General features: G+C 34.5%; 2 protein-coding genes across 3 annotated transcripts in view; one reads left to right on the forward strand and one right to left on the reverse strand.

The window, feature by feature from the left end:
* LOC112053688 (uncharacterized) overlaps positions 1-5,442 on the forward strand; it is a 73,557-nt gene extending 68,115 nt beyond the window's left edge. Inside the window, exons 30-32 of the mRNA XM_052881313.1 lie at positions 156-258; positions 784-877; positions 3,656-5,442. Coding sequence (XP_052737273.1) covers positions 156-258; positions 784-877; positions 3,656-3,733 — 275 coding nt within the window. The 3' untranslated portion in view covers positions 3,734-5,442. The remainder of the gene's footprint in view (positions 1-155; positions 259-783; positions 878-3,655) is intronic.
* The window catches only part of LOC112053695 (uncharacterized), a 102,639-nt gene continuing 91,729 nt past the window's right edge, over positions 5,063-15,972 (reverse strand). The window contains exons 8-20 of one of the 2 annotated variants that reach the window (XM_052881311.1): positions 15,488-15,687; positions 14,682-14,843; positions 14,185-14,341; positions 13,704-13,860; positions 12,984-13,094; positions 12,459-12,568; positions 11,917-12,191; positions 11,347-11,576; positions 10,590-10,814; positions 9,993-10,141; positions 9,226-9,357; positions 8,169-8,296; positions 5,063-7,746 (exon numbers count right to left, since the gene is read on the reverse strand). In XM_052881311.1, coding sequence (XP_052737271.1) covers positions 7,673-7,746; positions 8,169-8,296; positions 9,226-9,357; positions 9,993-10,141; positions 10,590-10,814; positions 11,347-11,576; positions 11,917-12,191; positions 12,459-12,568; positions 12,984-13,094; positions 13,704-13,860; positions 14,185-14,341; positions 14,682-14,843; positions 15,488-15,687 — 2,110 coding nt within the window. In that variant the 3' untranslated portion in view covers positions 5,063-7,672. The remainder of the gene's footprint in view (positions 7,747-8,168; positions 8,297-9,225; positions 9,358-9,992; positions 10,142-10,589; positions 10,815-11,346; positions 11,577-11,916; positions 12,192-12,458; positions 12,569-12,983; positions 13,095-13,703; positions 13,861-14,184; positions 14,342-14,681; positions 14,844-15,487; positions 15,688-15,972) is intronic. The other variant, XM_052881312.1, reaches the window with a different exon arrangement.

Consider the following 15,972-nt stretch of genomic DNA (forward strand, 5'->3'; position numbering starts at 1 on the left):
TCCCCAAATTTTGTCTCGATCATTTTGAAGAAGGCAATTTGTTTAAATATAAATGAGTTCATATTTGACAAGCATATTACGTAAATTGAAGGCAAAGTATCACACACTTGTGTCATGATCACTTTGAAAAAGGCAATGTAAATGTTTATTTCCAGCTCCAGAAACCGAACCGAAACTTATGGAGATGGAGCAACTGGCACGAGCGGAAGCTCTGACGATGCGTTCGCGGACGCGCTCTCAATGCCAGAACGGGAAGATGTGGGTTGCCAACTTTTTGTTACGTTTATGGTTCCACCGTTCCCACTTACCTGTATCCGTGTAGTTTGACTTGCGTAGATCCTATTTTGTGCAGAATATTGCAATATCACAATCTTCTGCAAAGTATTCTTCTGTAAAGTATACTTGGAAAAAAAATAATGCAATCAGTTAAGTCAGCATAATTTTTTAGACTACAGACGTTGATCAAGAGAAACAGGTATTCACTTTTGATTTGTAAGCCCTTGTTGAAATTCTCACAATTACTGTCACGCTTTTTCATTTCTTGAGATTCTAGATCTACTGATCCGATTTTAAATATTCTTTTACTAATACATAAACGTAAACCGGTAAAGCCATGTTACTAGTATTTGTGCGTATTACAGGCTATATTTTATCCCCGTATTCCCACGGGAACGAGGTGAGACTGTAGGGTATCTGTTAGTCGAAATAATGCATTGCCGAATTCGTTGAGCCGTTTTCGAGTCGAGCAATCACATGGCGACTAATATGATTTGTCAACAACAGATTGGGGTTCCTCCGCCGGCGAGCGTCCTCCGATAGCCCTCGCCGCGAGCCGTTCCTGCTGAACGCGCGCCCCTTCTCCCCCCGCCGCAGCACTGTGAGCAACAACGGCTATTACAAGATTTGCTTTGTCAATGGCCATGTCTGAGCACGCAGCTTCATGTGACCATCGGCGATATGTGTCCAGCGCAGACCGAGCTACAAACTGATAGAAGCACGGAAATCATAATAACAAGACACACCAAATGCCCTGTAGCACTCTTAACAACCTTTTACGCCGTTTCTCCCTTCTCCGCCGCGATGGCTCCAAACGGTCGTACTAAAAGATGGTAGCGGAATTGCTATGCAGAGTGTGTTTTATAGCGTAAAAGTCTAAAAATACCAATTTTATTAAGCACTTTCCTTGACAAATTGTAGAGAACTCCCTTGAGAATTTGTGCACACTGAGACGGCGACAATGTTACGCGTACACAACATTTCTAATGTCTCGTTATTAAGATTTCTTTGGATTTATAAGACTCAATGGTATAAGCCTTTGATAGCTAGACCTGACCTTTATCGTTTTATTAAAGCAGAAAGTTTGTCAGCTCATTCTCCTATCAAAGGTAAGAGCAACCGTTAGAAGTTACCGTTAAAGGTAAAATTTTAAAGTAAACGAAGACCTCTACCACGAAGCTGAGAGACCTACAGCTAAGGATAATATTTCATATTATTCCGAAGAGAATCCAAAAACAAAACGTTTTTATATTTGGGCTATTGATGGTCTACTTTAAGAGTAAGTCTCTTGTTTGGTAGAGTTGTAAAATTGAAGGGTGTTTTTAAAGGACCTACCTTTTACTTACACAAGATCTAAATTTGCCACTACAGCCGAAACTGGAATAGATTGACTATATATACCTTTAATATCCTAAAGCCATTATGACCATGATGTAGGGTGATGTAGGACCATGGACTGTCAAGCTATCAACTTTTATAAAACGAAGGTCGAATAATTACAAGCTCTCACCTCATAGCACACGAAGAATAAAACAATATATTTTAACGACTGGCTTAATTGGAATTCAGAAAGAAAACAAAATTAAGCTTGAGCATGCTCTAGCAGTTTGTTACTAGGTCGACGCTGATCCTTAGATTACAGACAAAGATAGAATAGAAGATTTTGAAAATTAGTAGTTCCTAAAATCAAAATAATTCGTTGAGTTTTTTTTTATTTATCATTGATGATCATGTAAGGTGCCTTAAATCTTTGAAACAGTCCATACAACAGTCATTACTATTCATCAATTGTAATTTAAAAAATAGTTAGTGTTCTAATAAAATAATAAGATAATTAGCACTGAGTCAAACTTGACGAATTAACGGCTACATTTCTTTGATGTTTTTGATAACTTTTAGAATTGTTTCTTCGACTAGTTATACGAATAATTACCAGTGTATCTGTTTGACAAATCCTGAATTGAAAGATTTGTTGAATAGAGATACTGAATTCTATCTTAATCTGTAATCTGATATTGGTTATGCTAGAATTTTTTACGGCCTAACGTACCCTTTACATTTGGTATATATATTAGAAACTTATAATTTTACTGTCGTTTATGACCATTATACAGAGGCCTATGATCTGGATCTAGCTAAGCCAACGCCTAGTGACATGGTTGTTAGCGACTGCATTTATTAAATATTATTATAAGATAGATAACCAGTCACTTCTTACCAAGTGACTGACTAGCCGTAATTGTTGTGTAAGTAATGAAAATAAATCGTTTACATGATCTTTAATAATCGCGCCAATAGCAATGATATTAAGTAAACAATATTTATATAATACTAGATCGATTTGCCGCGGAAGGTCTCAGTCATTACATTATATAAATTATCGTGAATGACAAAAATATTTCACGTTAGATGCACAATACAGTTAATATATGTAGCTTTACTTCGATTATGATGGTGAATTATTATTGTGGTTGTACAGTTGTCAAGCAGTCGATAACAGCCATTATAATAGCTGGATTTAAACCAATATTTTAAGTGATTGTTGCAAATATTGGGATGAATATGAATTCGAAAAATGAATGTGACAGAGAGTAAACGTGGCTGTATTATAATGTGTAACTGAGACAAAAGGAAGCTTTTAATATCATATATGATTTATTCAGATTTAAGGACACACAAGGTGTGCCAAGGTTGTTATTGCTCTCCAATGGGCTACATTTTAATACGGTCATGGATAATAAAGTAATGTAGAAAGATAACACTAATACGGCCAATAAAATTGCCTTTTACATTTGAATATTAAATTATATTGTTAAATTTATTATACGAAACTTAAATACGTGTTTTATCTAAATTGTCCTTCAGCTTTCATTGTATTAATCTAAACCTTTGGTATAATGTTGTTCGTTGTAAGGATCTTTGCATTAAGAGCTCTTGTCAATTTTCTTGCTTATAAACTAGTGTTTAAATCCAGCTTGTGAGAATGTTAGATTTCACGTTTCTGTTTTAATCGAACTGATCTGTCCATTTTGATGGAGTGTTTTAAAATATATTTTTAACAAAATCCATTCCGCTTTTCATTCGCCCCGCTTTGATGCTTCCCTTCCTATATTAGTAGTTTAATATTTTCAACTTCAATGCAATTTAGTTGCACATTGTTGTTCTACACAAAACCATTTTAAATCTAGGTTATATACACATAAATTAAGTGCATTTAGAGAACATTTCCTTTGGAATATAAACACAACACAATTTTGAGCACTTATTACTTTGCATATATATTTAATACTTAATAGTCAAACACATAGTCAAGATTTGTTCACACTAATAATAATTTCATGTTGATTTTACATTCATATTTAATACAGTATTCTTACAGGAAAAACATTTCGAGAAACGATTCTGGAAACAAGTGACCAGAAGACGTCAATCTTGTGGCTCCATTAGCCAAATATAGACGCTAAAAACAAAAGAAACTTTAAAAACTGAAAAACGTGTAAGTGTTCATTGTCTTGTACTTTAAATGTAGAAAGATATACAAAGAAGAAGATAGGAGTCATTTTAATATAGACAGTGAGAGTGTTCATAAATATTAAGGACAAGGTGTAGTTTATATTGTCGTAGACTAAGATTTTAACGGACTAGATAATTTTGGAGCTGCGAATGAAATAGAGCGTAAAGAATAGTTAGGATGCCAAAATACGTGACGAGGAAGGATTTGCCAAAATACTGACGAAAGGGACCTGTCGACAGAACTTCATATCGTAGGTAGAAACCAAATATGGTTGAAATAGGTACTGTTGTAGATAGAAATTCTGTAAGGCCTAAAATGCTTATTATTTGTGTATAAATCTTTGAAAGAAGCGGTTAAAAGTTTCTCTTAACTAGATGTACATATTATAGTGAATAAATAAAAGGTAGTAGATTAAGCTTTTTTGAAAAAAGGGCTTTGTGTATTATATCTAGTTGTTTTAGCAGTTTTTCTTGTAACGCTGTTGACTATTGAGAAATTAATGTATTTCATACATTTCATTGTTAAATAGATATTTATTAAATGTAATAAAATATTGATGTACCTAATTTAAATTCTGATGATCCCGGAGCTTAAATTTACGTAAAAGTAAAATTTAAATGTAATAATATCTGTCTTGTTGACTTTTTCAACTTGGGAAACTTGAACGGGTTAAATCTTGTTACCTAATAACGTTTCATGTAAAATAACTTTTAGATGAATAATTTAAAGTTTTTTGAAGTGACTCGTCGAATTTATTACTTTTTAAATTAATATTATTTCATATTATTATAATAAATTTATTATTGCGAGCCTGTGAGGCAACAATTTTAAGATTCATCTTTGTATGTCTCTCATTTTCAATGTCGCAAATAAACTTATTAAATTTCTTGCTTTCCTTTCATTTATCCTTTTTATTGTATGAATGTTGTCAGTGCGTGGGTAGAATGCTGTTTCAAAAGCTTCCTGAGTAGGTAATTCATATTTATGTTAGTTTTTCACCGCCTCATTATATCATAAATGAATAACGTGTAGAAAGCACTTAAAATTCAAGGACTTAATTAAGCTGCCAAAATATTTTTCAGCATTTTCTATTTTTACCTCCCAGGCCACTAAATTGTCATACGGTTTACGGAGATATTTGAAGGAGCTTTCTGTAATTTAAAATAGGTAATATATATTATTTCGATAGCAATGCACTGGGTGCTTGATAGTGTAAGATAGCAATAAAATATGATAAACAACACTGAATTTAAAGGTAAATAAAACATAATATAATTGTTAAGGCACGTATATTGATTAAAAATTATCAAAATACAATATATTTATATCAGTATGTAAATATAGCTTTGTTATAATATTAATATTGTCCTCAGCACCACTATCAATATTTTATTTCATCAATTAAAAAACAATATTGGAGAGATATATCAATTCCATTCATCTTAGTCACATCAATTTGTTACAAAATCGTTTAATATCAAATGATTCTTCTTATTAGTTAAAAATGTATTTAATTGTTTTTATTACATTTATTGTCTACAAATAAGCATTCACATTGAGCACTAAAACATCCCGATTACCAAAAACCCACGCACACGTAGCAATCGAGGCAAGACATATGTTTTTAAATCACACAACAAATAACAGGGAATTATTATATCACCATCATTATATTCATCCCTATTATGTTCATCCCCATCAAAATTATTCATCAAGTCGAAAAGCTTTTGTAACTCAAATTCTTGATATGCTTTTATTACATAATATATTTCATATACGATTGTGATATAAACAACAAAACCTACCATACTAATCATATAAATATCATAAAAATACTTAGGCTAATACCTAAAAGTTCAAATATGAATATCTAATAATGCGATCAATGACTGATGATCATTTCAAATGAATCCCCTGTTATTCTTATAGCTCACACCATCCAAATGTGGATAAAAAAAAAAGTAATAATGTGTGTGAAGGTGATAGAGAAAAAAATAACACATGCAATTTGTTTTAAACAAAATGACTGTGAAGAATCATATCAATCATAGAACCATACTTGCCTCGGCCGCTAGGTTGTTTACAATCCATGTATATCCTATTTACATCTACATTAATTACAAAAGTCTACCACTGGCAGTATATAAGGTAGTTGTGATGTTATTTTCAAAATTAAATATGAAATATTAATTTAAGATTAAGGGTTGCCACCCATACTTTAATACCTTCCATAATTTAGGCAACTTCAGCTAAAACATTATTTATTTATGACACTTTACATTTAATTTTATTATTAAATTAAGAGTACAGAATTTTTTTAAAAGGTGGCAACCAAGTATTTTTTTAAAACTTACATTTATTGTAGTCAGTACAAAGAAATAGGACTATAAGAAATCAAGCAAGCTTTAATAAAAGTTTTAGAGCTAAAAAAATTGGCACAAAATTAGTGTTTATCATAAGTTTAATGAAAATGTGTGTGAAGTTATCCTCTAATTTTTTACATTGCTTTGCTTACATCAATAATTTGAACCAAATATATTTTAGAGTACTGCTTAGGGAAGGGAAGAACCCTTACTACATTGCAGCATCGTAAAGTTTTAATATATTCATCTCTAAGAGAACCAAGATAGGGACAGCCCTAACCTTGAGGCATTAAACCTGATGGTAGATCCTAATTCTAACTATTACTAAATTATTGGAAGAAAAGTAATGGCTTCGGAATGTGCAATATATCACATATTTTTTACATATTATTCTTAACCTACTCCTAGGTTCTAATTTAATTGGAAATAGTTTTTGACTTGCAACTTAAAAATTAAGCAATAATTTTGAATAAATTTTGTAAATATAAAAATTTACTTAATTATTTTATTAGTACTTACATATTTTCAATTAAAAATAGTTATTAGCAAATTTATAGAAAATCTTTGTTTAAGATCGTCTAACGAACATAAAACAAATGTTTCTTATATTTTCCTGAAAAAGGTAACAAACACAAAATATGACAAATTTTTAAGTACATACTCGTACTTAATCGATTCCAGATTAGTACGTAAGTTATGCCTTTGACTTCATATATTATGTTATTTATAACATATTTAATTGACAGTTACAAATCATGATTATGAGGATATCAAAAAGGCAGTGGAAATATCACTTGACAAATTAACATGCTCATTCGAACGATAGAATCACAAATTAAAATACCTATTTGTTTACGTTACATAACGCGTTTCACTGCAACATGCGGGATAGCTTATCACATCACAACCGATAATGGTAATGATTCAAACCGCAGTCAATCTGCAAAGGCAAATTGGTTCAAACAATGAAACAAAATAAAAGACTGAGTCCTTATCTGCGCAGTAAGTACGTAAAGTAAATTTCTTTTATATTAATTTCAACGACAAGTTAGCCATTGACTGCGATTTTACCTGATGTTGTGTGACGATCCTTAGATCGTCAGATCGAAGCGGGCTAACTTGGAAAGTTACTATACCACTGACGGTTTCTACGCGACTTCGTACTCGAACGCTAAATCCCTTGGCTGTAACTAGCCGCGACCGATGCCTACCACCAGGGCAGACCTGAGCTAATGAACTGGAAATCGAACCCAGGACCTGTATGCTGAGCACCACAGGATTTAAACTACTGTAGAATACGATTTGCGCCAAAGAGGTCGTCAAATTATTTAATTCTAGACTTGCGTTTTGCAACCCACATTTCTCTCTACTATGTCATTGTACACAATATTCTTTACCGCACAGGCGAAATGTAGTCAATTATATGGTCTTTCTTCAAAATGTTAATCATGTGGATATTTTTACGACCCTTCTTGATTTCTGAGAGGGTTATATAATATTTCATTATTCAAATTTTCTACTATTCCCTCCACTCCCTTGAGGCTTGGAATGTACGAACTTCTGAAGACGTAAAGGTCGTAAGTCCTTGAGCACCTGAAATGAAATTTAGTCACTAAAATGAGTTGATTCTACATTAATTTGATTAATTCACTTAAAATGAGCTAACTGGTGGCCAATTGGCTTTGGAAGGCCAGAGCTGATTAAGTAAAATAAGTTTTTAAGGATATTTATTGCTTTTTTAGCTAAATTATTTTAATATTATTACAACACTTTTGTATTATTTGCGCGTCAGACATTGAAACGTCGCTGTCACATCATTGTAGTTTGTATTATTGCTTATTCTTAATTGATTACTTAATAATCAACAATAGTCAATGTTTAACTATATGGGGACAAAATAATGTCAGTTACTTTTCATTATACTAAAAGTAGTTGTCATTATTTTGTCCCCATATAGGTTTAGACTTTTACTAAAAAAACATTGTGATCTGTCGTTTTCAACATATTTCCTGTACCTCTGAGTCTGCGTCCAGGGGTGGGGGTGACATCACCCTCGGGCGCTGTCCACTGCTCCATCATTTCGTTAGTGGACCGCGCGAGCGACGGTTGACTTATCGAGCGATGTAGGGAGTGACGCCAGGATCTGCAAAAGATACATTTAAGACAAAATTACTTGAAATATATTGATTTGGTTTGTATACTACTATGACTCTGCCAACTTTGTACCGCCTTGAAATTTTCGCGACAGCAGCGCCATCTACCACCATCAGGTCGGGAACATTTGTATTATCAACCAATCAAGGAACCGTTTAAAATGAACACACGAAATTTCATTCAAATCGGTCGGCTCAATCATTTAGAAGGAGAGTTCGGAGGCATAAACACGTAAGTACAGAACCACGCACGCACTAATCTTACTAATGTCGATTTAAAGTTCTGGACTTATAACTGAACATCACACATGAGTAATGTGCACGGCACACTTTAGGATTGCTAGGAACTTCACCGGCAACTACTCACTAATACCTACTGACAAGGGAAACCATGATAAACGCCAACCTTGACCTTGGGTTATATCGTAATTATTTGCGTAAGCATTCTTAAGTCCAGCCAATTAGTGTGGATACATGCCATGAAGAATAAATTTTACTTAAGGATCAATTCAAGTCTAACAGAGTACTTCTCGCGCATTATCAAATATCACTTGAGTCACACCGATTGGCATACATCTTTAAACGAGTGTCGCGCCGTGAAACATTCAAACAATACTCGAGACTTAATGAACAGGGCACGCTCGTGTGGCCTCAAGAAGGCTGTGTACTTAGGTGTATTCAAGCACCCGCAAGCGATACTTCGGCTCAAAATCTTTGGTAATACGGTCTTCACTTGATGGCAACAAACTCTGCGGATTTCAGTTTGTTCTGAATTGACCCGATGACCAGAATATCAAGCAAATTAAGGAAAATGACTGCATACAGGCGGCTCAAACCGTAGTACATGGAGGTTTTTACAGGAAGCTTATGTTCATCAGTGGACGTCCATCGGCTGATAATAATGACATGAAGTACTCACGGGTTCTGGTTGTAAGGGTGTTCCGAGTCACTGTCGTCGTCGTAGTACCTTCCCAACAGTGTCCCCGCCGACACCTCGGAGTGAGTGTCCGCCTGCTCGCGCGCGTAGTCTACCATCATCTCTGACATCGACCTGCATTACAGAAGATGGTGTCTTAGGTCGCAGCATTTGTAAAATAGAAGAAGTTTGTTAGGCAATATTATTATCTCATATTTTTTTTTTTAGTTAAATGACAAAAAAAAATACAAAACACTCGTCCACAGTTTGTTGTTACGCTCGTCGCTCTATATATATATATATTTTTAAATTAATTGGATGTGACATTTATAATTAGGCGTTCTTTTTATTATTATGCCACTTAAGGTAATTAACAGGAATAGCAAGCCCGCACCGGTAAACGCTGCACTTGTTGTCCACAACTGCCCCTATAGCCAAGTGGCACGTTAATTCACTTTCTACAATCGCAAACGCTTCGAAATCTAGAAATATAGAAATGACATTTGCTATCGATTGGTCACGTGATCAAGAACTGTCATTCCCATACATTTTTCTAGTTTTCGAAGAGTTAGCGATCGCAGAAAGAGAATCGACTTGGCTACAGGGGCTGGGTCGTCCCCAACATGGATGATGGAAGTCGCTGGATGCAGGCGCCTCAGGATCGTAGCGTTTGGCCCTTCAAAAGGCCTACATCCTACAGTGGACAACCAACAGCTAAGGTGATGATGATAAATAGTCAGGTGATGTACCTTAATAAAATCAACACTGACCTCATATCAACATGATCGCTGCGGTAAGAAGATCGCCTGGAGCGTTGCGGGTCGCGCAGAGAAGTAGCGTCACTGTCGTATTCATACAGCGTCGGCAGAGAACTGCGGCGCGAACGAGATTCCCATTCCGACTTCTTTCTGTAGCGATTCTAAAAAAGTAGAATGTACTATAATAATTTGATTATCCTTAACAATAGCGCTATAAATAAAATTAATCAGTCTTTTATAAATAATGTCTAAGAATTTGCATTTCATGGTATCTTGCTAAATTATACAGGCGATATAAGACCTAAGAAGTGATTATTTTGCCCAACAGATAAGCATTACCATACAGAAGTAGGAATAAACTGCCACAGTTAATCACTTTGTATACGAGAGCGATTTTAATTTAAACCAAAATTGTGCATCGCTTTTGTAGTATTTAAGGAAATATGTACTAGTATTGTAATCTCCAATAAAAGTTTCCTAATATCTTTATTTATGGAATTTGTACACAAATTGTTTTATTATAAAATTTTTGCAACTTTTTCTGAAACAACTGAAAACAAAAACAGATTAGAGAATTCATAAAATATAGTGGTAAAATATCAATAATACCTTGGGCTTATCCGGAGGTGGAGCCAAGATGCGTATAATGACCTCCCATTTAGGCGGCGCATACAATGGAGCAAAGCGATGATCATGCGCCACTCTGCTGAACTCCTCCCTAGTGGAAGAGCGCGCCAGCTCCCGGCGCAACGTGCTCTCGTGTGTGATCAGCTCGCGCCAACGGAGACGTTCCTCGCGAGTCAAACGGTAGGAACGCTCGGACTCTGAAAGCACCTGGAAAATAATGAAAAGATTATGAAAAGAGAGTACAAGCTGATTGTAAATTTAATGTTTAACTAAATCACAACAATCGAATCTACATATAACAGATTGTTACATCAAAACATGATCAACAAAGAAGTGCTTTCGAACTAGTAAAATCTAAACACCTGGAAAAAAATAAAAGATTATGAAAAGGAAGTACAAGCTGATTATAAGGTAGAGCTTATCGCACAACCATCGAATCTACAAATAACTAGAATGTTTCATCGAAACATTCTCGACAAAGAACTGCTTTCGAGATTCTAAAAACCAACTCTATTAATTATTGCAATAAGAAGATTGTGACAAACAACTTTGTCGGTGAGTTGCTATAATTATGCTTGATTAATTAAGACAAAGCAATATTAGACAAAATAATAAACTTATCTTTAATGACTACATAGATACACCGACTACCAAAATTAGATTTTTTCAGTTTAGCGTGATTAGTTCGATAATCAAATATCGATTGGATTAAAATTCTTTATAAGAAAACTTCATTTACCTCATCCTGTGCTTCTGTCTTCAGCACCCTAGTCAGCACACTCCAGTTCACCGGCACAGGCGGTGCAGGAGTGGGTTCTGGCACATCTTCGTCGTCTTCTTCTCTGTACAATGGATTACGCGCTGGTGGCAATTCTGGCAATAATGGGAGATCAGCAGACATTGGTGGTTGGTATACTGCGCCTGTCTGCTTGATCAACTCTGGGGAGAAGAGATCTGGACCGCCTTTGCCTACAAAAGTTTAACAAAATAATATTAATAATGTAGAAGCTGATGAAATAAGGGAAACGCAAACAATTTTCCTTATTAAGCAACTAATTTCAATAAACAAAATAAGCACTGATAAGTAAGTATGAGGTGATCTTTCGTTAACTCTTTGTTGTTCTTTTATTTTCGGTCTTCCTCCTCTTTTCGAAATTTTCTTTGTTTTTAAGTCGATTTTGATATTATGATTCTATAAAAGTAGGTACGTATTACGGTAAATTTTAAAATGTGGTTAAAACTAGGTTTCTTGTTGGGTTTTAAACTTATTGACTCAAAACTATGGTTATGGAATTTATATAAAACATACCAATGAATTTCTGTGGCGGCAATGATAAGGGAACTCGTTCCATCTTGGGTGTAAGAGTCATGCCCGACGCACTGCTTATATCGGAGAAGTTCTCCCATTGTGCTTCAGGTAGTGTATGGTTCCGAATGGTGACGTCGAACTGAGGTGGCGGGGCGGGAACCTGTCGGTATTCGGTGACCAGACGTTTGTGGCGTTCAATGTCTTCAATTGTCTTCTTTTCAGTAATTGTTCTGAGGAAGACGTCATCTACCATGTGCGAGGTTATTTCGGGTTTCCTAGAAACATCGAAAACTAAAATTTAACAAAAAATTTGGCAAAGTTCAAATATGTTTTTGTATGTTGATCCAATATGTTTTGTATGCATCTCAAACATCTTCTCAAACTTTTTGTATCACTAGTTTAGCAAAAATAATCTTGAAAAAACTAATTATAATTTTGTTAATATAGCTGACACAGAGAAACGTTGTCTTGCCATATCAATTTCTTCCATTAACGGTATAGGTGTAGGAGATAGGTAGGTTAGATAGATATGTTTTTCTTACCGTGGCGGCATGATAGGTGGTTCTGGGATAGGTTCCAAACTTTCCATGAGCGTTTCGTGTTCCTTTGTTTGGAGGCGCTCTGTTACTATCGGAGGCGGCGGTGCTGGCTTCTGAAGAAGGAAAGTTTACACTTAGTTCAAGATACTGTACTTTTTAGCACAAACAAGCAAGATTGTAGCACTAAGCGTAAATAAAAAGAAAATATTGCGTAATTAATAATGAAATTATCTACAAATAACGTTACTTTTTTAATTTTACACGACAACTAAAAAGTATAAATTGCAATTTTATAACGATATTTTTTTTAATTTGGCAAGTGGTAATACTAAAATCTAAACAATGATATAAAAGCGCTATGTAATGTAAAAGCTATAAAAATATTAATAACTATTATTTCTCGGAGAGAACAATTTGCTAGTAGATAAACCATATAGAAGTTCTTTTTTTGCGGCACCTGTAAAACCTACTAAATTAAAACCTTCACCAAAAGTGCAAATAAATGAAAACATGGTGTGTATGTAAAACCTTGATATGGAACATTCTGGCGTGCGACCTATCCGTGACTTCGGTGACCGAATGCGTGTCCGTCATCTCGGTGTTGAGCGAGGCGATGGAGCGCGGCCGACGAGCCCATTCCTGTACGTTGTGCATATTATGGATAATGTTAATAAAATGAGGAGTTTAAGAGGTAATACATTAGGTGCTGATTAAATTAAAGAAAAATTAAAAAGGTCGAATGTAAAGGAACAAAGATAATTAGGTATTAATGTTAAATAGGTAATTTTGATTAATTCAATGCTGATTTCAGAAACACATAAAGAAGTTAAATTAAAAGAAGAAAAAAATATTAAAATTAAATACATGAAACAGTAAGAATCATAAAGATTAATAGCACACAATATGTGAAAGGTTAAATTTATTTGTAGATGTTAAAACAAATGTGCAATTGATAATTCCTAATACGTACTAATTTCTGTAGTAGATAATACAAAAACATAACAGATATGTTACGTAGGTACTACACAACGTTTTATATATTTTTTTTAGAATTTTTATTTTGCTATTATTGATATATTTTTTTACTGCAATATGAAAAGGTTTATTTCATACATAAAGTTATTATAGATATATTAATATCAAATGGTTTTGATGGAAAACATTTTCTAGATTTAAAGAAAGCTTCTAGAGAATCTACCAAAAATTCACAAATTCACAATATTAATTAAGTGTTTATTGACAACTAACCTGTCTTTCGCGATTTACTTCGGTATACAGTGCCGGCATTCGTGGTGGTCGTTCGGGCGGGATCGCGTGTGCTGCTCGTGCTGGTAGAGGCAAGGCTGCCGGGGACACTGTACGTACTGATTCTTGACGTTCGTGCTCTTCTAGCATTGTTGTTTGTCTATATAAAACTTTTAGTTAGTGATGGAATATAAACGATAATGTTGTATTGTGATTTTTTTTCATTGCCATGTTACATGCATATTTTTATCACAGACTTTGAAGACATTAAATTTGAATGTCTTCAATTCGACCTCAAGGCCCTTGCCTTGAAGGTGTTCAAATTGTCATCAATTCTAAGAAAATAATTTTCTTTCCATACCATACAAATATCCTGTAGGAAACCCTACAGGGAAGGTAACGAGATCCACTACTTAAATTACTTTATGTTCTTTATAAAATATGACAAAATACTTAAACAAACGATAAACAATACTATACACACCTCATACTTCCACCATCAACTTCTGTAGTGGTAATGGTAGAGATAGGAGACGGTGGTGCAGGTGGTCTCTGCACTCGTACTCGCACGTCGAATGCCGGTGGTACGCCTGCGTGCATACGGGAGTTAGACGCGCTCGCTTCGTGTGACTCATTGTAACCTGTTAGTTAATGAATGATAGTTAGGAGTTATTGTTACAAATAAAAATTACATGATAAAACTGTTACTGAAAAGAATTCTTAAAGGTCAGGTATGTAAGTGTTGCATTATAATATTGTTATTGAAATTAATAATTTAGAATTGTAAAAAAAAAATAGTGCTAAAGCAATTACTAAGGATAAAAATCCACTTCCTCATAATGTAAGCAATGCTGAAAAATTAATTAATTAAAAGCGATTCGCATATCCGTGACGAATTAATTAAAAAAAACTAATTCATTTAAATTAGCTTTTTGTTGAAATTGATCAACTACTAGTTTGAAAACCTTAAATGCCACTTACCCTCGCTCTGATATTCATCAATCATGAACGCTTGGTTGGTATGGCCGTGGTCTGCTTCGCTAGGTGTTTCAGACGGGTAGTCTGATGGAATAGTGTCGGATGCAACACTGGCGCTCTCAGCTGCTACTGGATAGACTGGATGTGCTCGAGGTATCTTTACTTCTGTAATGTTAAGAGTTAAAGCAACGGAGCTATTGAATAAACATTTGGTGTATATTATTCACATTTTTAGGTTAGCAAGTTTAGATGAGAAATATCAATATTTGCAATCTCTGATATCATTATTATTTTTTTTTGCCATCACTATTCGAAAATATTCTATGCATTTCCGCAGAGCATTTGCGTGGAATGTTTTTGCTCAGAATACCTAAATGGCGTTCGATAATTAGCACATCACGTTATGCATTCTTCAATGGAACATACACATTGTGAAAGATATTTCAGATCAATGTGCTATATATAACTAGTTTGCTATCACTATACAAAAAATATGCTATGTTAATGAAGCATTCACGCAGAATATTTTCGTTCAGAATACCTGAATGTATTTGATATTTTAAACAACGAAAGAAAATCTACATTTTAAAAAAGATAAAACAAGCTTGAAACGAAATGTTGCTAATAATTTTGCAAATATCTCCTACTTTTTAGTAGAGAAATAGAAAACAGTGAAATTGACTCCCGTCCTTCACCAAAATTAAGAAGCATTCTGTAGTAATTCTCAAAATGTTTAATTTAAGTTTTCCTATAATTGTTCTATAAATAAAAAGTTGTTACTTTACCAACAAATGACCGAGAATATTTACCTTGAATACTCTCCCTACTAATAATAGAAGCCGATGAATCATCTATAAGCCTCCTAGGTGCGGGCAGCGCTCGTCTTCTGAGACACAAGTATGACACTCCCAGGCCCAAGAGCAGCAGTGTGAGGAATAAGATGGCACAGATGATCAGCAGAATAGAGGTGCCCGCCAATGGCGCTGGCAGAGGTCCTCTGTGATCTGGCCTTTAAATTAAAACAAAAATTTATTACTCTGTGTACATTAGATATACTACCTATAATGATACTGCTAATTCTCAACATACTCGTAGAATTGCAAAACTTACCTAAACCAATTTCATCTAAAAGCAAATCATCTAAAGTTCCGGTACGATGTCGTGTACAAACCGAAAGGGGTGTGGATTTTCATCCTCCTCCTAACTAGTTAGCCCGCTTCCATCTTAGATTACATCATCACTTACCATTAGGTGAGATTGCAGTCAAGGGCTAACTTGTAGAGAATAAAAAAAA

Source organism: Bicyclus anynana, chromosome 4 (assembly GCF_947172395.1).
Source record: "Bicyclus anynana chromosome 4, ilBicAnyn1.1, whole genome shotgun sequence".
Classification (NCBI taxonomy): Eukaryota; Metazoa; Arthropoda; class Insecta; order Lepidoptera; family Nymphalidae; genus Bicyclus; species Bicyclus anynana.